This window comes from Cicer arietinum, chromosome 1 (assembly GCF_000331145.2).
Source record: "Cicer arietinum cultivar CDC Frontier isolate Library 1 chromosome 1, Cicar.CDCFrontier_v2.0, whole genome shotgun sequence".
NCBI lineage: Eukaryota > Viridiplantae > Streptophyta > Magnoliopsida > Fabales > Fabaceae > Cicer > Cicer arietinum.
In genome coordinates, this window is record NC_021160.2 from 48,505,964 (window position 1) to 48,529,035 (window position 23,072).

Below are 23,072 nucleotides of genomic sequence, written 5' to 3' on the forward strand. Positions count from 1 at the left end.
CAGCAGGAAGCATACGACGAGGATGATGATATGCCTGGTGGTGGTGCTCAGAGAGTACAGTGCGCCCAGCAGTAATGAGTCGGATGCTGTGATGGAAACAGTGGTGAGCTCTTGATGGCTGTGGAGCCTTGTGCGACGGGCTAAACATAGTAGTGTTTAATTGGATGATTTTGAAAAACAAACAGTGTAGCATTTATTGTTGAAGAGATACTTTTCGTATAAAGATGTCTTACATGCTTAATTTTTTTTTTTGTTTTCTTGTGTCTGCAGCTCAGTCACTCTTCCCCTCTTATCAAACAATTTTTTCCATCGTGTGTTCCAATTTACAATTTTAGTCAGAATACACTAGATTCTTACTCAGATTTGAAGTCGATAATTCTTCATTCTTTACTAAAAGTTAAGTGCATAACTTTGATTTTAGTACTGAATTTGGGAGATTAAATGAAATAATTTTATGGGCCAAAAATTTGATTTTAGAAGTTGGAATGATAAATATTAAATAGGCAATTGTTTCAACTTCTCTTAGAAGTTGGAGATTAAGTAAGCATACAAATAAGTAAGCGAAAATGCATTTGTCCTAGTATTCTTGATGGTAATTGGAAAGCCATGGGTAGTACCAATCAATTAGAATACCAAACTACCAATGTTATAGACCAGGCTAGAGGTTTTTTCTTATATAGGTAACAGATTTTAAATAAATTAAGGGTGATGCCAACATATGCTAAGGAATACAGAAATTTCAAGATATCTTAAAATGTGTAATAAATTAATTAACCACCAGATTCCATACAGGGGATAGATTGTACTCCATTTGGCATGGGGCACGTGTAGCAATTTTCATCTGAGGTTTTCAAGTTAGATTGCAATAACACGTGTACCGAATTGAGATCAAAAGCACACTCACTCAGCCATCTGACACTACAAATAGAAGTAAGCTGTTTTTTCTACAGCCAAATGACAAAAGGGGCACAGTTTTTCCAGCTTCATCCTCTTTTTACTCAAATTAAACCAGTTGACAGTTTAGCTGCTCTCTAAAAGAAATTTCTGAATTTGGTAAAGTACAAAGGGCATGCTAAAACCCTTTGTACAAGTTGCTCATCGGCTCTAAGCTTCACAGTACGCACTGAGTTGCTAAGTGACTCTAAATGAAATATTGAAATGGGAATAGACTGATAATTTGGCGAGTTTAGTGCTACTACTAGAGAATAAATAATTGCGCCATCTGACACTACGGATAAATAGGTTCTCATTTTTGCGCAGCTAACTGACATACGGCGTAACTTTTTCCGAAAATATTGCTATAGTCACCAAAAAAACTAACATGAATATTAAAATTTAATCTGTTTAATAATAGTAAATCTTTTTTGAGTTATAATAACAAGTGTTTTAAGAGTATTTGTTAAAGAATTAAAAAATAAAAAATAAATATTATATAAAATATATTAAATTTTAAGGAGTTGAATACCTAATTTTTAAGATTAAATTAATAAATATCTCAAAAACACTTCTTTTAGCATTTTCTATATTTTTATAATACATTCCAAGTACAATTTTTCATATATGAAAACTATAGATAATATTGAAAACCAAAGATAGTGTACAAGTCATTTCTAACTAGATTATTTTTCAGAATCTCCTGTATGCAGCTTTTCACCTCAATGATTAATCAGCTTTTTTTTTTATATATATTTTGATTATTTCTTACAGCTGAAATGAAACAAGCGAATAAAAAAGGTGAAAAGTGATTATTTCTTCTAAAAAGTGACTGTTGTAAAAATGATCCGAAACGAAGACTAACAATTCATCAGGGTAATCAGCAATTGCTGTGAAAACACTCCATCAAAGACAAAAAAAAAGAGACATATTAGTTTATTACTAGCATTTTCCTCTTCATTCCGTTTCACACGAGATTAACGAAATTGACTCTCCCGGAGACAAAAATTGCAAAAGTATTCACGCACACAAACATTTAAGGAATCTCCCAAGCAACGCAAGGCATTCAAACAACACAAGTAAGTAACAGGCCTAATCTTGGGGAATATTAATCTTCTTTTGGAGATACCGAAATAACTGAGGAACTGTATATGAAGGCTTGTCCCATGATTTGATACATAATTTTGCCACAGCTAGAAGACTTTTAAGCTCCGTACAGTCAAAACTGTTTCCAAGATCAGGGTCTAGCATTTTGTCTATTGAACTGAAAAATCTGGATTCTTGAATCCATTCAATTAAATCAGAACCTTCCATCTCTGAAGACTGACCTGTGACAAGTTCCAGTATGAGTACTCCAAGTTGGAATATAATCTTACAACTTTCCTGCCCAGTGCAATCTGAAATATGTAAACTCCAAAGTGTAAGTAGTAAGTACTTTCAAAATTCATTTTTGTTGCAAGAGTGGTTTACAAAAAGAAGTGACCTTGTGTGACAGATTTTCCACCAGTTTGAAGGCCAAAGTCGGATAGCTGTAACCACAGAAGGGAATCTCATTTAACGCTATTTCTAAATTAGATTTCTTTATGTGCCGCTGGCAATGATTAATCAGATCAGATATGGTGTATTACAGTGAGACAGAGAAATAGTTCCTTACTTTAGCGGTGAAGTTCTCATCTAACATAATATTGCCAGAGCTGATAGAGACATGAGTTACTGGTGGTTCACTGAAAAGAAATAAGTATTCCTGCATCCAGAAACAACATATGTAAGAACTAAGAAGGGGCCAAAATTAGTGAGAGATAAATTTCTTGTGCCTTTAAGTACATTAGGAAAAATAGTGAACAGACAGGTGGTTAGTCGTCCTCTTTTAAGTCAAATTTTGGTACTTAACGATCAATTTCTAAATGACACTAATTGAATAGACACAAGCTAATTAACCTAACACATTTACGTTATTCATTTTGCCGTATTTGCCAAGCAGTTAGTTTTTCTTTCGGACGGGGTCTAACGCAAGCAGAGCAGGTATTGAACAGTGTCAAACTTAGCAGGTATTGGACAATGTCAAACTTAGCAGGTACTTCCTCACATTCATAATTAATTTAGGACACTTAAATATCAGGGTTTTTAAATTAATTGCAATAGAAAAAAAAAAAAGAATGTAGTATCAAATTGAAAATATCAGGCATCTTTGATTTGAACATGCTTTAATTTACAGAGCTTAATTACCAGTGCAGCCACAACACCATTAGCTATCTGCAACCTTGTCCTCCAATTTAAGGGAGTCTTCAAGGGGTCTGTCAGCATTCAATCATCAAAACAAAATCAAAATATTGAAAATCTCATACAGATGCTCCTCTAAACTTTTTTTCCCTTTCAAAATTTACCATTTAGATGCTCCTTTAAGCTTCCGTTTTCTATGTTGTCAAATATGAGCAGTCTACAGAAATAACCCAATGAAAAAAAGTTACAAAGTTGCTATACATCAATCTACCCCCATACCAAAGAAACTCTAACAATAATAAGTAATAATTGTCAATGTCCAAAAAAAATACAATCTCATCCTATAGAACAAATGAATAATTAGAAGCAGTTTGGATAAACTTTTTAACATTTACAGAAAATGAGTTATCAAAAGAATTTTGCAATAACTATGATAATTTTTAACATTAATATCTCATATATGTTAAATTTTGTCTCTAACTTCTCAACTTTTTTTAAGTTTTACGAATTGTAAAAATCTACCATTTTGTGAAGTTTTTGTTTTTTTTTGTTTTTTTTAAATAACTGAAGCACCATAAACCATTGCAGTTGATATATTTTCATAAGAGGCTAATGCAAATTGAAACTAAATCAATTTCTAATCCTGCTTGAATAAAAATGTCCATCGAACATTCTTACTTGCTAATTAACTGATAACAACAAGACTCATAGTTCACATTATCACTTATAAATGTTGAGCATGCAAACTTTCCCAATTAAAAAAAAAAGAGAGAGAGAAATGTGAAACCTCTTGCTCTTGTGATTGTGTTTCAAAGAAAAGCCTTTGAGTGAGAGAAGGTGACGATGATGCAAGCGTCCCAGGAACTGAACTTGTCTATGGAAATTATCATCATTTCCTCTATCAAAATCTTTAACTTCTTTCACCAAACAAACACCACCATCACTCTCTCCAAAATTCGCAGCGTACGCAGAAATTTCAGAATTGCTAAAAACGATTCTTTGAAAACCATCGGTTGCTTTTCTAACCTCCTTGTATGAAATTCTTCTCACAAAAAGTACCGAACCTAAACAATTCAAAAAATTACAATCATCAAATTTCAATTCAGCTATAAACTCCTTATAATTTCCAAATCAAACATGAAGTAGCAATTCTTTAAATAAATAAAAAATGAGTTAGTTAAAGTTAGTTTCCAGTGGTTAATTTGTTAAATCTCCACTAAATCCATATAACGACTATATCATATATTCATGATATTTTCTCATTCTATCAATTTAGAATTTATTTTCAATTTAAATATTCTAAATGAAATGAAAACTGATTAACAAGATGTTTAGAATTAACGGTGAAATAGTGAAGTGATTGTAAACTTTGAATGTTCTGTATGAAAAAAGCAATGAGAATTGAGAAGCATTGAATTGCAGTGGAAAAAGATCGAGAAAGGATTGAATTAAAGGAAGAACTACCGGAACGAGATCGGTGAAGCCAACGGAGAAGGTGACGCCGGAGCTTGCGGATCAAGGGATCCATTATGGTGATGAATGTGTCGGTTACAAATAACGGAGTTGAGTTGGAAGATAACACCGTCAAATTCCATTTCCAATTTTACTTGTTTTTGTAAATGGAAACTTCTTTTTTTTGTTTTTTATGAAAAATTAAAAAACGAATCTGTTGTTTCTTAAAGTTGCACTTTGAGGAGAGTGAGACACGCAACGGAATGGGGATCAGGTGTAACGTGCGTCGACATCATCTTCACGGGAACGGTTAGAACAGAAAACTGTTTCCCGTTAGGCACTCGGGTTTTTTTTTAATATATAATATGTACTTCTAAAATAGGCCAACAACAAAAGGGCCCAAGTAACCTTCCACAGTTTTCTACTTCCCACATCCAGTTTTACATCTCACCTCCTACCACATTTAAAAAGATTATTTAATTTTCTTTGTCAATTTTTTTTTCTTTTGACTCACATTCAAAACATCAGCATAAACAATTAAAAAAATATTAAATTTTAATTGATTATAAATTTTTAGAAATAGTTTATTTTTAAAAATTTGAATTAATTTAAAATTTTCAAAATACAATTTATTGTATTTAAAAAATATTTTTAAAATTTTTATCTTTAACAAAAATTTTGGAACTTTCAAAATTTTAATATATGAATTTTTCAAAAAAATTTAAAATCAAATTTTCAAAACGTATTTTACATTTCGAAACTTTGGAAGAAATGAAAATTTCAAAATTTTACTCAAATTTTTTAAATGTAAATTTCATTTCAAAATAATTATATTATTTTTTAAATAAATATTTTATTTACAATATAAATATTAGTTGAATTTCTGAAATTTCCTATTATGAAATATTTCTATTTCCACAATTTTATATTTCTATTTTCGAATTTCTAGTATTTCCTAATTTGAAAATATTAATTAATTTTTTTTTCAGAAGTTTCATATTGTTCGAAACTTTGAAAAACTATAAATTATGTTTCGAATGTTTCAAATTAATCAAAAAGTTCGGAAAAAAAAATAACTTGTGTTTCAAAAGTTTTAAAAATGCTAAAAAAATTTGCTAAAGTTTCGAATTTAAGAATGATAACGAAGAAGAAAAAATATTTCAACTTTTTATATATAGTAAAATAGTTTTTTTTAAGTATATTTTGGATGAGATGTATAAGTGAGTGGTGGAAACTAGAAAACTCACATTTTCAACTATACTTTTTTTCTCGAAGAATCCAGACTATTGTTAAGTTCTAACTAATTAGTATTACTATTCGGAGATTAGAGGCTTCTATTCCACCCTCGAAATATTTACTTCCATTTATGAGAGTTTTAGAGGCTTTGACTCCTTATTTATCTCTAAATCTATAGAATATGATTTAACTCTACTAAAGTAAAAAATTGGTCAATAAGTGAATTTGTTAATCACTAATAATTGATAATATATATACATATATTATTCATTTATTTGATATAATTGATATTATTCATTCTATTTTTTAAAGTAAAATATTTATTTTAAATAATATAAATCCATAAAATTAATACCCTGTTATAATGTAGCCTTTTCAGTATAAAAATACTCTTATATATTTTTTAACTTATCTCACGTAATAGTAATTACTATCTTGTTTGTGATGCACTTCGTTTATTGCATGAGCTGTACTTAGTTTATTGCATGTAATGATGTAACTCTCTTAGTTTCCCTTCTCCTATAAGTGGGAGTTCAACAAGTAGTAAAATACAAAAGTGAGTATTTTACTACTTGTATATCATCAAGTAGTAAAATACAAAAGTGAGTATTCTTAAAATAATGAGTCTTTGTTTTCTTTGTAGTTCTGATCCATTTTTGTATGATAGCTAAAATTCAGTGAGTTGTGATTGAAAGAAATATCAAAATTCATTTTGGAATATATGAGTTTTTTAAGTAAGGAGGAGTCAATCTTCAAACTTCCATTTTTAATTTGAATCCACAAAAAAAATAGACATTGCATTCCACTCAAGAGGTACAAATCCTGGTAATACGAACCTATCCATTGAACAACCATCGTCCACTAATACTTTGTCACGTGTCACGTCACTTCACAAAGTCACTTTACACGTCACCTACCACCTCATTAGCCACGTCATTTTTTGTATCTTACAGCTTTCTACCACGTCATGCTTTACCACGCTGTGGTTTTAGCAAAGAGTTATTGTAGAGAAGTCGTGTACCTTTTTATATTTACATTTTTATCCCTCTACTTTTGAAAATTATTATTTGACCCCCTTTTTTAAGAAATTATAAGATTTCCCATTTTTAAGAAATTATAAGATTTCCCTTTTTTTTTTTTTTTTTTTTTTTAATATGTAGAACTTTTTAAAGAGACAAATTCAACAGTTACATGATACAATCGACAAGTTCTATTGGATGAATACTAACACATGTTAGAAGTTGATATCTTCAGTACTGATTTTTTATATATCAACAATCATTAGAAATAATAGAGTAATAATAGTTTACAAATTTAAAATATACATAGTTATCGTATATACTGTCTTAAATTCTCTACCACATCATACTTTACCACGCTGTGGTTTTGATTATTTTTATTTTTATTATTATATAATGCATAAACCACATCGTAAATAAATTGAGTTATATATTCTTAAACTATTTGAATTTGATTCGTTCAATGTGTGTTAAAACCCATTTGTTTAATTAATTAAACTGTAGCTCAAATTAATTAAATAAGCAACGTTCAAACATATTATAGGCTCCAAGATAATGACTCTAGCTTGTTTACACAACACATGCACATATAAAAGAAGAGATAAAATTACTCTAGAATTAACTCTAGGTAGAATCATTCAGCTTAATAGTTTATTTTAAACATGAAATTTTATCAATCAACGGTCCAATTAAAAAAATTTATCAAGTAAATCAATTTCATAAGTTTTCGTTAATATTTTAAAATATTTGATACATCGTGAAATACTTTCAAATTGATGTATACACTTTTTGAAAATATAATTATATAATTGATTGTTGGATTACATAACTATAATTTATATATACATAAAATTTTGTGCATGATGATTAATGTAATATGATAATAAATTATATTTTATTTTTTCTAAATATAATAAGTTAATCTAATACAATTAATCTTTTTGATGTTATAAAAGGTACATTCTTAAAAATGTCCTTAATACTTGTATTAATTGATGGATAATTTAGAAATGATGCCATCAAGTATAGAAAGATTAGTTAAATTTACTTCTCCTTGAGACTACCAAATATGAATATATATATATTTTTCTCTTATATTCAATATAGGAGTGAGTAAATAAAAATATTTAATGCACTGGAATACACCGTTGATAAATTAAAGAGTCTTTAATATTTTTCTCTTATATTCAATATAGGTAAAAATATTCTTAATAAATAAAGAGTTTAATTTTCATGCACCGGAATACACCGTTGATAAATTATGATCAATTATTTAGTTATTTTATAAATAGTTATAACAAAAGTCAAATATTATGAATCATTTAAAGATTATTATTGATTAACAATAGAAAAACTATTTAAAAAAATGGTATGAATTAAATTCATAAATAAATTAATATATCTACAATATCCCAAAAAAATTATATAAGAGTATTAAATTAAATGTCCTTAAATACATATGTGATATTTTTTTTCAAACTTTGAACTTATGATAAGAGTTAGAAGAGACTAGTCTTTTATAACATGAACAACCAATATTCCCATCTCAACTGAGAGATGTCCATATTTATTGATTGACGCGTTTTAAATAAATTTCCTATCTAGCAAACCTATCAACAACAAAAAAAAATTCAGAGTTTAAGTAATATATTTTTAAAGCATATATATAAAATTTATTTTAATATTAAATATGACAATTTAATTTTTTATGAAATCAACTTACATGCTCTCTTTCTTGTAAAATGTCAACTTTTTTATAAAAAATATTTATATCTATTCTTCGTTTTCAAAAGCTAGTATTAATTATTTTTTATGATTTAGACTTGTGTGTTCTTATACTCACTTGTTTTAAAATAAATGTAGTTTTAATATATAAAAATGTTTAAAAAATGAATGTCATTTTATTTATATATAGTTTATATATATATATATATATATGTGTGTGTGTGTGTGTGTGTGGGTGTATATATCAATAATAAATAATAGTTAATAAAAACATTTTTATAAAATTGCAGCACTCTTCCAGTTATTTATAGTTTTTCTTAGTCTATGTAAACATAATCTTGAATGACACTTAGGGTAGAAAGGAATCAATTGATGAGAGGTAGTCAACAAATAAATAGTTAAATGCACTTTTTTATTCTTCTATTTTATTCAAAATAAACTTTTAGTACACTTATTTCTAAAATTGATTTTTTAGTTTTTTATTAATTAATTTATGGAATTTTTTTGGTCTCGATCAGTTTTAATGGTGTGACACTTTCATTAATAATATGACATTTGTGAGTTCAATAAAATATTTTTTATGTCATTATTATTGTAATTAATTTTATTATTAATTTTATTATTAATTTTATTAAAATATTAAAAAAAAGTTGTTTTATCTAAATATATTAAAACTTTAAATTATTTTTGGATAAAAAAAATTAAAAATTTATATAAATATTTTAAGTTTGAATTTTAATTTATAAATAAAATAAAGTAAATTTACGTTAAATATTTTTACGTATAAATAAAACAAATATGAAATAATATTAAAAATGTAATAAAGTTAAATATTAAAAATAAATAAATAATTTTTTATATAAATATATTAAAATTTAAATTATTAAAAAAAATTAAATAAAAAATTAAATTTTAAACAATTTATTTAAATATTTTAAAATTCTAAATTGAAAATTTAAATATATAAATAAAATTAATTGAAACTCATGCCTTTTAAAATCTCGTTTGACCTATTCTCCTCTTGCCCATAAATACTATCTAATTGTTATGTAGTGTTGAATGTCAAAAATAGTGACACCAAAAAAATTCTAATAATTAGTTTATATAACCCAGAAATCGATTTTATAAATGAGGAGATTAAAACTTCATTTTAAATAAAATAAGGGAACCAAAAAGACGTTTAAGCCATAAATATATTAATAAAGCATATTAAATGTTGTATTGTTTTAATACAATAATATAATATGTCCTTAAATACATATTAAATTTTTATTTCAAACTTGATATTAAATTAAATACATATATTAAAAGCATGTATATATATGTTATTTCAATCTTAAATTAATATTAAATATGTCACAACATGTATTATTTATTTGTTAATAAAAATTACATCGATCGAAAATAATATAATTCAAAGTAATTAAAAAATAATAATATATAAACGAACTCAACACGTACAAATTAATGACATAAAATAGGAAAATGCTTATAAATAAAACAAATCTTACAAATATAATAAAATTAAATCGTTTAAAATACTTATGTTTTTTGAGTTATAACGTTGAAAAATAACATTATTAATTGAGTTTGCACTTGATCGAAACTAATATATCAATCTAAACTAAACGAAGACAGCAATAAGACGAAAAATCAAAATGTCGCACGTAAATGAGAAATAAAAAATAACGTCACATGAAAACAACAAAATTCTAAAAGAAATATATAAAATTCACTTATTTAAATAATGAAGAAATAAATAATAATTTAAATCATTAATTTTGAACTAAAAATTAGCTTTAAATGAGTGAAGAAAAGAAAAAAGAAAAACAAAAGGAAAAAGGAGCTGGGTTTTCTTGGCAATTATATGTACTTTTGTTGACTAAACACAAAAGAAGTCGGACAACATAAATTATATGTATTAAAATAAAAAAATAAGAAACTTATTTGGACTAAAGTAAAAAAAAATACATAAATAATAATATAAAATTATTTACACACATTTATTTACGTGTATTACATAATAATAATATAAAATTAATTAAAAATACAAAATATTATAGAGATTGAATAGAATTGTCTAATAATATTTTATTAACTCCCTTCTAAGGTCTATTCACTTTTTAATTATTTACTAGCGTGATATTGTAAATAAATTAGTAATTCCCTCATATTTTGTAGCCAGCTCCTTCTAAGAATCAATTTTATTTATTAAAATATAAATTAATATATATATGGTTGTTTAAATATTATAGCACTTATTTTATTTTATTTGGTCAATCATATATTAAAGAAGATACATTTACTTATATAAATTTTTATTTAAAAATATTGTTTGAATGTTACCGATAATTATATTTGGTATTTGTAATTTTTTTGTATTCTTTTACTAATTTTATATTATTATTAATTAATAATTTATTTTATCAATTAACACAAAAAGAAAAGAAGAATATATGTGCCACGACCAACTACTATCTTCATTTTAAAAAAATAAGACATTTTAATATTAAATTTTAAAATAAAATATTTGAAAATTATTTTAAAAAAAGGATACTATTAAAAAAAACTAATATAAAATAGAAAAAACCAATATAAAATAGAAAAAGAACCTACAACCTATAAATTCAATACATATTTTTTTGCTATTAGACCACATGTTAATAATATAATAGCTTTTTTGACTAAAGTAATGCAACAACATTTTTTTGGTATACGTAATGAAACAACTTTATTCTTTTGATAGAAGAGTTTATTCTCTAGTATTAATGCCGAAATTAATTGACCTTCATTTTTAAGGCGAAGAAAATGAGGTGTAATTAAATTTCCGAAACGCATGATGATGATGATAGTATTGTTGTAGTATATTTTTCCCTCGTTGCATTGCATTGCATTGCATCCTCTTTCACAGAAAAAAATAAAAATAAAGCTCCACTTATTACTTCTTTCTCTGCAAATCCTTCGTTCCCTTTCTCTCTCTTCAATGTTGAAACAACAACAATAATCTCCATTTTATCGAAGCGAATTCAAATTCTCTCTCTCTCTCTCTCTCTCTCTCTCTACAATGGAGTGTGCTTCCGAAGATTGCTCCGATAACACTCCAGGTTCAGACTCAAACAAGGACCAACGAGTCTATTTCGTTCCTCAAAGGTATTTTCCCTTTTAATTTTCCACTCATTATCACTTCAATTTACAATTCTCTTTAACTTTCCTCTTCCAAATCTATATCTCAATTTCGATTGTTATTTTGTTCGTTTGTTTGATTAGGTATATAATAATTGATTTGAAAGCAACAACACTAACAATGTTCGTTAGGGTTGAAACGATTGACACGGACTCGATTCAATTTCCTTATTTCTAAGTTTTTTTCTTCTTTTTTGTTGATGTTTTTGTTTTTTTCGCAATTCAATTGAAATGGTTAGCGTGTTGATTTTGCATTCGTGATTTGCGTTGATTTTGATGTGATCTGAGCTTGTGTGCATTGGTTGGGAGAGATTGATTGCATATGCGAAGTGCATCTATGGATGATTGTGTGCGTGTGGTTTTCAGGTGGTGGAAGGATGCTCAAGATGCAATGCCCGTGGATTTGGATAAGAAGAAGGGAATTGCGTATGCATCCTCCCCATGTTCATCCTACGGTCCTATGAAGATTATCAATAACATTTTTAGCTCAGATCTTGTGTTCAATCTTCGGAGGGAGGAAGAATCGCAGCACATTCTGGAGAATGGTGAAGTGGGTGTATCTGGACGGGACTTTGCTTTGGTATCCGGAGATATGTGGTTGCAGGCACTCAAGTGGTGAGTGGTATTAAGAAAATCTCACCCCCTATCCCTTTCTGTTGCTTAATATATGATTCTTGTTTGAGCAAAGATGGCAATATAAAGTTAGAACTGCATTAGGTTCAAGTTAGAATGTTCCCTGATGCAGCATTTTCATTTCAATATATGGTTTGGACTTTGGATCTCATAACTTTGTGTGACTTTTAGCTAGCTGGATTGGTACTTTGTGTTGTGCAAAATTCTCCTAGCCTTTCATATATATGGTCCAGCCTTCTGACATTATTAATTTGTCCGTTTCTGTGGCAAATGAATTATAATTTAGGGACAGAGGTGTTGGATGAGAAGGCTAGAGGATAAGAGGAGTGATTATTTTTTGTGTTGATTGCTGAACTATTGTGGGTACTATTCTTCTATGTTAGTTCACCTTCCAATTTTGTATAGAAATTGATTGCTCACTTCACAATTAATATGTAATACATATAAGTATGGAACTTTAAAACAACCAACGTGTTAAATTTGATGAAATCAATTCATAATTTCAGGACATATTACTACTTTTGTATTTGTGCATAATTAGAATTAGAATATTTGTCTTTGTTTTATACTTCTTATTTATAAATTCCAGTGGCAAAAAGTATTTCCTTAATACGTGGATGATGGATCAGAGATTTACTGTTCTTTTTAACTTGCAAGCATTAGTTTTTAATGTTGATTCCCAATAAGAAATAGTTTGTCGTTCATGCTTCTTGATGCAAATGATGAAAGTCTTCTGAATTCCAGATTATGTAGTTCATATGTTATTTATATCTTCATCATACATGCTTTGATAATTCGTTTAGGCACAGTGATTCAAAAAATGCAATGAAGGATGACAAAGGCTTTTCAGCAACTGACAGTGATATGGGAGATGTATATCCTTTACAGCTCAGGATTTCTGCTCAGCGGGAAACCAATTCATTTGAAGTAAGAATAAGCAAAAAGGTATACGTCTCTCTCTCTCTCAGCTATGGTTCCCTCCCCCTTTCAATTTTTTTAGTATGATTCCTGTCCATGATGTAGCTAGTGGTAAGGTATTTAATTAGCTAAATTTTGTAGTTATATTTTTTCATGGAATACTGAGATGTTAAATAAATAAGTCACCTGTCCTCTATCATTGTTGTTTTATACTCATTAAAGGAATGATTTGAGATGAAACATATTTAACATATATTTGTATTGTTCATGCCTGGGTTAGGTGCAACATCATGTTTAGATGGGGCTAAGACCTAGGTGCAACACTATTATCTTATTATTCAAGTTCTAATCGGCTCCTCAATTTATTCCAATTTTTTTAGGACAATACAGTTGAGCTTTATAAAAGAGCTTGCAAAATGTTCAGTGTGGATTCAGAGATGGTACTGCAATATTATATTTACAGTTCTACATATGTGTGTGTAAACCATTCAACTGTTACTGCAATAAATTGACTATTTTTTTAACCTGTTATTGCGCAGTTACGCATTTGGGACTTTTCAGGTCAGATAACCTTGCTTTTTAATGATGACGAAAATCATGTGCCCGCAGACTGTCAAAGGCAGTCTGATCAGGAGGTATGTGGTATTAGGCTTTGATTAATATTTTTTTCATTCATGCTTTTCTTTGTTATTTAACTTTGTAGATCAGAATTTAATTACAAACCTTTCCTTTTTTCCAATGTCAGCGATGAACATCTAATATGTTCCACATCCCTTTGATGATTGAGCATTTTATCTATAGTTTTTTCAGATTGAGAGTTTTGGGTACTTGGTGGATAATTTTTTTTTTTTTAAATTATGAAAAAGAACTGCATCAGGTTTAGAACACAGGTCCTATTGTACATGACAAGCACGTGTTTATTCTCCCTACGGTTCTTGCTCAGGGCCCTACATTTGTAGTTATTACACTGGACATTGGTAGCTCTGGAGAAGCTTTATTATGAGCATATGATTTTTTTCAATTGGGTATTGCTATATTGATGTGTGATATTTGATTGCTATTTTCAAAATATTATTCAGTTTATGTGCAAGATAAAATGTTTAAGGCCTAATTACAGTTGAGTTTATTTACATGTGATCAAATATTAGTTTTGATTTTGGACAATTGTTTACTGTAATTTTTTCTAGAAGCTACTTATTGCCTTCGGTTTTTCCTTATACCACAAAATATTTTCTTTTTGTGCTTTTCTCACAATTTTTTTGTTAGTAATACTCTATGTTACGTTTTGGTTTTTTGTATTCCTACCTTATTTTTAAGTGTCAACCTGCAGTAAGAATTGACCTTTTTCATTAGGTTTGTAGATGCAAGAGTGTAAGGTTTGAATCTATCTTATTGTATTTCATGTATGCATAAAGTGAGGATAACCCATATTTCTGTTGGAGTCTTTATTTATCATTAATTTTTTATTCTAATAACTTGTCTTGAGTGTCGCTTTAAGGCTTTTATTAAAATTTACAATAATGACATTAACTTCTGAGAACCATTGGCTATGATTGGATTGCCTTATGTGCTATACTAATTGTAACTGTGAACGATATATACAGACTCTTCTGGAGTTGCAAGTTTACGGGTTGTCAGACTCGATGAGATGTCGGGAAGGGAAAAAAGACGAGATGGGAAATTTTTCTGGCAGTGCTTCAATGAAGATGAACGGAACTTCTGACAGTTTGAATTCTGATTGTATGCGTGCCAGTTCTTTAGGCCCTGGTGAAGCTGGTTCGTTGGGATTAACTGGATTACAAAACCTAGGAAATACTTGCTTCATGAACAGTGCCCTTCAGTGCTTAACACATACGCCAAAGCTTGTTGACTATTTTCTAGAAGATTATGGTAGAGAAATCAATCCTGACAACCCATTGGGCATGAATGTATGTGATCAATTTATTCGTAACTCATACTTTATTAGTTTGTTGTCTCAGGAATTTTATGGTTGGGGTACTTCTATACTTCTGATGTCTTTCACATTAATATTCCTTTCTTGATATATATTTCTTTGCCAGGGGGAGATAGCTTCGGCATTTGGAGATTTACTTAGGAAGTTATGGGCTCCTAGTGCAAGTCCTGTGGCACCAAGAATGTTCAAATCAAAGCTTGCTAGATTTGCACCTCAGTTTAGTGGGTTTAATCAGCATGATTCCCAAGTTAGTGCATTTGGTCTTTCTTTCTATATCTTATGTTTTTGGCTTCAGAAGGCTTATGTTCCATGCACCCTTACATTGTCTACAATACATGCGTATGCATCTTTCTCAACAGGAGCTTCTTGCTTTCTTATTGGATGGACTTCATGAAGATTTGAATCGTGTTAAATGTAAGCCTTATGTCGAAGCCAAGGATGGAGATGGTCGACCAGATGAAGAGGTTGCGGATGAGTATTGGCATTATCATCTGGCTCGCAACGATTCCGTCATTGTTGATTTGTGCCAAGTATGTACTCATCTCATTTTATGCAATTTTAGAATTGATTATTGACGCATATATGATTTGAAGAACATCATTGTTATAAAAACTTACTCCCTCTGTCTCACAATAAATGTCATTCTCAATTTTTAATGTAACTTTAATTATTATTTTTTCAATTGTATCATTCAATTATTACTATGTACACTACTTCCAAAACATTGATTCTACTTTGCATTTATGATAATGAAAGACACACCAATAGTTAAGAAGAATAATTTGGTAAAATGACTCTTCCGTTTCTTCTATTTATTGTATTCCTTAATATGTGTATAACAACCTTAATCGATACTTATTGTGAAATGAAAGGAATATTGTAGAATTTGTAATTTTGTGTGTCTAAATCAACCTTGTATTCATAATGCTGTTACAAATAAATACATTGAATGTCTAATTGATTAGCAATAATATGGGAATCTATACAATATAAGAATATTAAAAGGTTACTAATTCTGACACTCCACCTCTAGCAACAGAATATATGTCATATGCACTAAGCTTGTGACAAACGGATTCAATCAGAGCTCCTTTAAGAGACTTAGTAAATATATCAGCCAATTCATCATTCAAACCAACAAAATCAGTTACCATTTTTCTAGAAAGAACTTTATCTCTCACAAAGTGACAATCAATCTCTATCTGCTTAGTTCTTTTATGAAAGACCGTGTTGGAAGAAATATGTAGTGCAGCTTGGTTGTGACAAATTATAGCTTGGTTGTGATTTCATTGCTTTAGTTTGAGTTGTTGGAGTATTTTAGCCATGCGTGTTCCCAAGTTGTTGTTGCCGTAACACAATATTTTGCTTCTGCACTAGACCTTGCAACTATGTTATGCCTCTTCCGCTGCCATGAGATCAAGGCGGGAGATGCAACGGATGGGTCGGATGACCTAGAAAATGGGAAGTGGGGCCTCTCAGACATCCCCTGGCGAAAAATAGTGGCTGAAGAAGGTCTGATGCTCTTACGAGCTCTAACGTGTCAGAGAATGGGCAAAATACGCCAGAACACAATGAAAAAAAGACACAGCGGCAAAATACGCCAGAACACAATGAAAAAAAGACACAGCTGGTACTGATGGAAAACATTGCTCAAAACGAAGGTCTCTGGAAGAGCACAATGAAAAAAACGCTCAGTAACCCTAGGATAATATGACTACTGATACGATATAGAATTTGTAATTTCATGTCGAACTCAGATCACACAACCTTGTATTTATAATGGTGCTGCAAATAAATGCATTGAATGGCTAATTGATTAACACTTATTTGGGAATTTGTATAGTTTAGGAATATTAACAGGTTACTAATTCTAACACTTATAAAGGACATGCATGATTTATTTGGGACATTTATAAATGTAGTAAAAACAGTTACTTAAAGAGTTTAAACTAGTGTTTTAACTTTTAAACAATTGGCTGTAACTATGGTTGACAGGTTATTAACAAAAAGAATTCTGAGATATACAGACATTGTATTATTAGGACAGAATATTCAGTCATCTAATTTCTTAATACTTTATTTGAAGTTTCACATGTATTGTGTTAGATATCATATGATACAATTGAATTGCTTTTGAATTTATGGATTCTAAAATAGATATGAATTTATGATAGCAGTTAATTGTGTTAGAAGTTAGAAAAATAAGAAAACGTGCTAGATTTTTATTTCATTACAGAGTGCTCCATATCTGGCACCAGAAGACTGCTTTTTCTTTTTGGTAAAAATTAATTTGAGATTAACTTTGCTGTCTTATCACGTTCATGAGAAATATTTTGGTTACTTATTCTTCCTAATGGTAACTCTTTTTACCCTGTGGACCACATTCATCATTTTATGCAGGGCCAATATAAATCAACGTTAGTTTGTCCTGTTTGTAGGAAGGTCTCTGTGACATTTGATCCATTCATGTACTTATCATTACCTCTACCTTCGACAACAATGCGGACAATGACTTTAACTGTTGCTAGTAACACTGGTGATGTAATGTCTCAATTATCACCATATACAGTTTCTGTTCCAAAACATGGAAAATTTGAAGATCTGACACGTGCTCTTAGCATAGCATGCTCTTTGGGACCCGGTGAGACCTTATTAGTAGCTGAGGTATATATTTTCTAACTTATTTGTTTAAACTCAAATTCGAACTCAGTTCCCCTCTACTTTGAGTTTCTTTTTTGATTCATTTCAATCCTGTTAAAAACTATGATGTCTGAAGCTAGGCTCTGGTACAGGTATACAACAACTGCATCATACGTTTCCTTGAAGATCCAGCTGATTCACTATCATTGATCAGAGATGCTGACAAACTAGTTGCTTATAGATTTGCGAAAGATAATGGGGGCAGCCCTCTAGTTGTTTTTATACATCACCAGATGGAGGAGTAAGTCAATATGTTTCTGATGATAAGATTGTTTAAATCAGGATAGAGCTTTTTTGTTTTTGTTGTTGTGATACACACATAATAGTTGAACGTCATGCGTTAGTTTCTCTTGAACACTAAAAAATCAGTCTTAGATTACAATAGTTGAATAAGAATTACAAGCAAATTTTCTGGAAAGCAGCCGAACCTTTCAACTGAAAAAACAGTCGACACGTACAATGGAGTACTACTCTATTTACTAAAAGTTTACAACACTCAATAACGATCCTCCTCTATCCAATTAACAAACTAACTAATCTAAGTCTCTAACAACTATTGACTACTCTAATTTCCCTTTATTCTATATCTTAACATGTAAAGTGCAAATAATTACCTCAAACACATTGATTATCAACTGAATTTGACCAATGTCCATGAAACCTTGGAGAAAAAAAATTGAGCTGACCCAAACCATTTTAATTTTAATCTAGATGCAGTGTGATGGCTGAATTTTTAGTGTTGTGGCTTCTCATTATGATTAAATTTATGAAAACTAGGTGTGTCTAACTCTCTTACCTTTGGTGATAATATCTTGCTTTCAATGCAATTAAGTTGCCTGCAAAAGTCCAACAGTTGTACCCAATATATCTGAATTAAATTTTTCGTTGAAGAATGTATATATGCGATAGTCTAAATTTCGTCAAGCTTGTTTGATGTTTCTCCAACAATCCAGGACTTACATATTCTATTGCCCAAATCACTTCGCATTTAAACAATGAATAGAATAACGTTCAATGAGTTTATTTGATAGAATTTTGATTAAATATTTAATTCAATGTAAATTAGTTATATTAAAAAGCTTGTCCTATTAGGGAGACTTTATTTATGATGCTAATATAAGTTAGCATGTTTAATATGATTTCAATAGATTGAAACCTGATTATTATTATTTTTTTGTAGTTTTGGCTCGATCTCTACCATTTCATTTACTTGATCTATTTGTTCAAAATTGCTTATAGCAATGTCACTCTATTGGAATTCAATAGTTTTTGAGTTTTTTTTTCATGTCTTGCATACAAGGCCTTGAGATGTTCCACCCTTTCTCCTATTCTTTGTTATATTGAGGTTCTAAAACATGTTGGTAGAAAATGCAATGTCAAGCATGCCGTCTTATATTGAGGTTCTAAAACATAGAAATGCAATTTCAAGCACGCTGGCAGTCTTTTAGCATAATAAAAGCTGTGTCTCTAAAATTAATTTAACACATCTCCACAGATTCGGTAGAAGAGCAAAATAATTGACTGTACTAGCTTACATTCTCATACATGCTTTGCATGGACTCTTTTATGGTCATTTGTTATTTCCTTGCCTTGTAAAACTTGTGTTTGATTTAATTTTGTCAGGCAATCCATCTATGGAAAATTTGCTCCAAATTGGAAGGCGTTTGGAATTCCTGTTGTGGGTAGTCTTTGCAATATTGTAAATGGATCTGATCTCCGCGATCTGTATCTAAAGTGGTTCCATCCAATTCAAGATTCAATTGAAGAGGCCTTAGAAAATTGTGTTGTGTCTAAAGGAACTGAAGAAGTTGCAGAAATGGAAGGAGTTACAATTCCTAGTTCAGATGCCAATGTAAATGGATTAGATACGCCTTCAGATGGAGGAATGGAGTTTTACATAACAGATGATAAGGGGTCTGTCAAAAAATCCAAAATATTAATGAATGATCCACTTACAATAAATGGAGAGTTAAGGTTGCTGCATGTGCTTGTATGTTGGTCAGAAAAACAGATTAAGAAATATGACACACGGCTTTGCAGTTCATTGCCTGAGGTTTGCAAATCTGGCTTTTCAGCAAAGAGACCTCAAGAATCAGTTTCTCTGTATAAGTGCCTTGAAGCATTCTTGCAAGAAGAACCTCTTGGACCAGAAGATATGTGGTTAGTTACTGTGTTTATAGTATATAGAGAAGTACTTTTATCGGCATGCCTGTTACTTTCTATCTGGGAAATATTTTCACTGGATTACTATACATTCAAGCTTCAGCAAATGATTTTAGTTTCAGACGTACATGAGCACATCATTTATGTATTAGCATTTACGGACTCAACTCATTATGGCCATACATTTTCTTTTTAACTGCTATCAGTTGGACACTTGCTTCAAATCCTTAACAATGTCAATGAAAAAGTTTTCAGGGGCAGCTGCTTGTTTTGTAATTATCTAGATTTCAATTTTACTTTTATATGCAGATAAAGTTTAAATATAATTATTTTCTCTATATTTTCCTTTCTATTCTATTTCTATATTTTTAGACTGGATCTATTTTTTCCTAGTTTTAATCTTATAAACACTATGGTAGTAAAACATTCTAGCTAATCTTTGTTTTCTATCTGAAAAAATTGCTGTGTCAATACTTTATACACCTATTTCTGGTATTTTGTTTAATGTTCTATATATTAGGCTCATACACTTGGAACATGCCCATTTGTATCTATAAGTTACTTATCTTTCAGCCTTACTAGTATCTAAGGTGCAGTTTTCTGTAATGCTAGGTATTGTCCTGGATGTAAAAATCATCGTCAAGCTAGTAAGAAGTTAGACCTTTGGAGACTTCCTGAAATTTTGGTCATTCATCTCAAGAGGTTTCAATATAGTCGATTCATGAAAAACAAGCTGGAGACATATGTTGACTTCCCTGTAGATAATCTTGATCTTTCAGCTTATATTACCCATGGGAACCAGAAGTCTTATCATTACACACTTTATGCTATCAGCAATCATTTTGGAAGCATGGGGGGTGGTCATTATACTGCATTTGTACATGTAAGCGCTGTTGACTTTTTTTAAATATATTTTCCTTTTTGTTTTTAAGTATGTAATATAGTATGGGTTATAAATATGAGAAATCAATAGAACACACTGAAGTCCTGGAAGCATTATTTTTTCCTTTATTATGGATTAAATTTTATGCCTCTATCGTTAGGCTTTTTCACCAAAGAGGGTGAAAATTGATATTTTATGGTTGACATAACTATGATCTCAACACAATTTTATAAGGTTTTTATTATATATAAAAATTAATATAAAACAATTCTTTCAGCAATTGTTACTATTCTTCCTAATTGTTTTCTTCTTTTGCGTCTGTGTAGCATGGTGGTGATCAATGGTATGACTTTGATGATAGCCGTGTCTATCCCATCAGCAAGGAGAAGATAAAGTCTTCAGCTGCCTATGTTCTTTTCTACAGAAGAGTTTTTGAAGTATTGACATAACGAGAGAGTAGCATATAGTTCGAACAGCCAATTGAAACTATATACCATTTGTTAACATTATTGCCATCACAGTCTTACAAGTGTACAGAGGGCGAACACTGGTGCAAAGATAAGATTACTGCCCTATGACTGGGTTATCAGAGGATCTAGTTACAGAAATACTTTCTTCTCATGCAGTTAAGATTGTTTACATCTGACCCTCTTCAAACCCCACAATGGTCGGTTTATGTGCACTGGACTGCCCCTGTTTTTTAGTCTTCTTACAAGTATACTTGGCAAGGTAACATTCTTTTGTCATTCACTCTTAAAGTTTAGACTAGTTGGAGTTTCACCAGGGAAATGATGACTTTAAAACTTAGGGCAGTATACTAAGGAGGACTTTAACATAGTAAAAACTAAGGAGGTGAGGGACATACCTGCTGGGTCAAAGCATATTGTTTACTGATGTTTTAACCATGTAAAGAGAATTTATGTTTCGGAGAGTGGACCGAATCCTGTTAATTCATATTTCTTCTATTTTATTTTTTGTTCCCATTTTGTTCTTTAGCTTCCATAAACAATTTTGAATTCATTGATAGTTTTTTTAGGGAATTCATTGATAGTTAGTTAAAACTTTTGTAGTTAAATCAGGATGTTGTGAACATTTTGAATTTTTTATTCTTTTATGGTTAATCAGAATGTGGGGTGTTTGTAATCCACATATTTCTTGGAAAGAAAATTTGTTTAAATGGGCTTTGGTATTTTCTTGCAAGAGTTCAAATTTCATGATCCATCTTAATTGAGTACAAGTATGATATCTATTCTGTGTTTTTCTTTCTTCCTGAATTCGAAAAACTACGTTCCTGGACTAAAGTTGTACCTTTCCCTAAAAATGTAGTTGTACCTCATTCAAATTTTTGTAACCAAGATACGTGCTCTCCCAAGATACGTGCTCTCCATATGAGTGCACATATAAGAAAGAAAAGAGTGTAGTGCGATACTTCTTGTCCTTGGTGTGGTGCTCTGACCCAACCAACTAGCATCTCTTTTTGAATGTCCTAAGAGTGTATGGCAATACCTAAGCATCTGGAGTTTAATTCATAACACCATGCAACCAGTTGAGTCTCCCAAATAGCTGATGTTCATACTGCTGGACTGGCTAGATGATTTAGAGGTGTGTCGATGGTAAATGACCATTTGGAGCTTATGGGGAAATGGAAACATAATGGTTTGGGAGGGCATTACTGAGCGACCTGCTGCCATCGTTGATTGTGACCTAGCTTTATTGGATGATTGGAGACTTGTGCGTACCAGTTCTGACTCGATTCAGTGTAATTCTAGTAGACCCATAACTGTGTCATGGTCAAAACCTCCAAAAAGATTCATCAAGTGTAATATTGATGCTTTTTTCTCTGTGCAATTAAGTATGGTTGGTATTGGGTTGTGTCTTTGCATTGAGTTTGGGTTATCATGGAAACTAGAATAAAGTGGATAAAATCGCTTCTTGAAGTCAGGTTGGGTGAAGCATATGGTATTCCCTGTGCAATCAAATGAGTGATCGGATCTCCATATTCATAGATTATTTTGCAGTTAGATTTAAAATTAGTCATTGATAGCATCCATTG

General features: G+C 30.2%; 3 protein-coding genes and 1 long non-coding RNA gene across 4 annotated transcripts in view; 3 read left to right on the top strand and 1 right to left on the bottom strand.

Annotated features, from left to right (window-relative positions):
• LOC101493567 (dnaJ protein homolog ANJ1) overlaps positions 1 to 309 on the top strand; it is a 2,550-nt gene extending 2,241 nt beyond the window's left edge. Inside the window, exon 7 of the mRNA XM_004487664.4 lies at positions 7 to 309. Within this exon, the coding sequence (XP_004487721.1) occupies positions 7 to 75 (69 nt within the window). The 3' untranslated portion in view covers positions 76 to 309. The remainder of the gene's footprint in view (positions 1 to 6) is intronic.
• Positions 310 to 1,844: 1,535 nt separating this feature from the next.
• Positions 1,845 to 4,820, bottom strand: LOC101489869 (probable receptor-like protein kinase At1g49730). Its single transcript, XM_004487385.4, has 7 exons — positions 4,618 to 4,820; positions 3,941 to 4,217; positions 3,318 to 3,370; positions 3,160 to 3,227; positions 2,588 to 2,677; positions 2,417 to 2,462; positions 1,845 to 2,330 (listed from the first exon to the last, which is right to left on the bottom strand). Exons 1-7 carry the CDS (start codon positions 4,679 to 4,681, stop codon positions 2,026 to 2,028), a joined length of 903 nt encoding a protein of 300 aa, XP_004487442.1. The 5' UTR covers positions 4,682 to 4,820; the 3' UTR covers positions 1,845 to 2,025.
• Positions 2,661 to 4,700, top strand: LOC140919547 (uncharacterized). The gene is made up of 3 exons (XR_012162208.1): positions 2,661 to 2,782; positions 2,915 to 3,007; positions 4,576 to 4,700. It is a non-coding gene; the product is annotated as an uncharacterized lncRNA (long non-coding RNA).
• Positions 4,821 to 11,369: 6,549 nt separating the features above from the next.
• On the top strand, positions 11,370 to 22,002 carry LOC101489339 (ubiquitin carboxyl-terminal hydrolase 8). Its single transcript, XM_004487383.4, has 13 exons — positions 11,370 to 11,735; positions 12,135 to 12,383; positions 13,205 to 13,346; positions 13,700 to 13,759; positions 13,859 to 13,954; positions 14,924 to 15,247; positions 15,380 to 15,520; positions 15,633 to 15,803; positions 17,674 to 17,937; positions 18,066 to 18,214; positions 19,597 to 20,133; positions 20,749 to 21,019; positions 21,346 to 22,002. The coding sequence occupies exons 1-13, from the start codon at positions 11,650 to 11,652 to the stop codon at positions 21,466 to 21,468; spliced, it is 2,613 nt and encodes an 870-aa protein (XP_004487440.1). The 5' UTR covers positions 11,370 to 11,649; the 3' UTR covers positions 21,469 to 22,002.
• The last annotated feature ends 1,070 nt before the right edge of the window (positions 22,003 to 23,072 follow it).

Coding starts and splice junctions, on each gene's coding strand:
- LOC101489869 (XM_004487385.4), bottom strand. CDS start 4,681: ATGGATCCCTTGATCCGCAAGCTCCGGCGTCACCTTCTCCGTTGGCTT. Junction 2,463..2,587: donor ATGAGAACTTCACCGCTAAA/GTAAGGAACTAT, acceptor CTGTGGTTACAG/CTATCCGACTTTGGCCTTCA. Junction 2,331..2,416: donor TGGAAAATCTGTCACACAAG/GTCACTTCTTTT, acceptor TACATATTTCAG/ATTGCACTGGGCAGGAAAGT.
- LOC101489339 (XM_004487383.4), top strand. CDS start 11,650: ATGGAGTGTGCTTCCGAAGATTGCTCCGATAACACTCCAGGTTCAGAC. Junction 13,760..13,858: donor TCAGTGTGGATTCAGAGATG/GTACTGCAATAT, acceptor GTTATTGCGCAG/TTACGCATTTGGGACTTTTC. Junction 21,020..21,345: donor ATTATACTGCATTTGTACAT/GTAAGCGCTGTT, acceptor GCGTCTGTGTAG/CATGGTGGTGATCAATGGTA.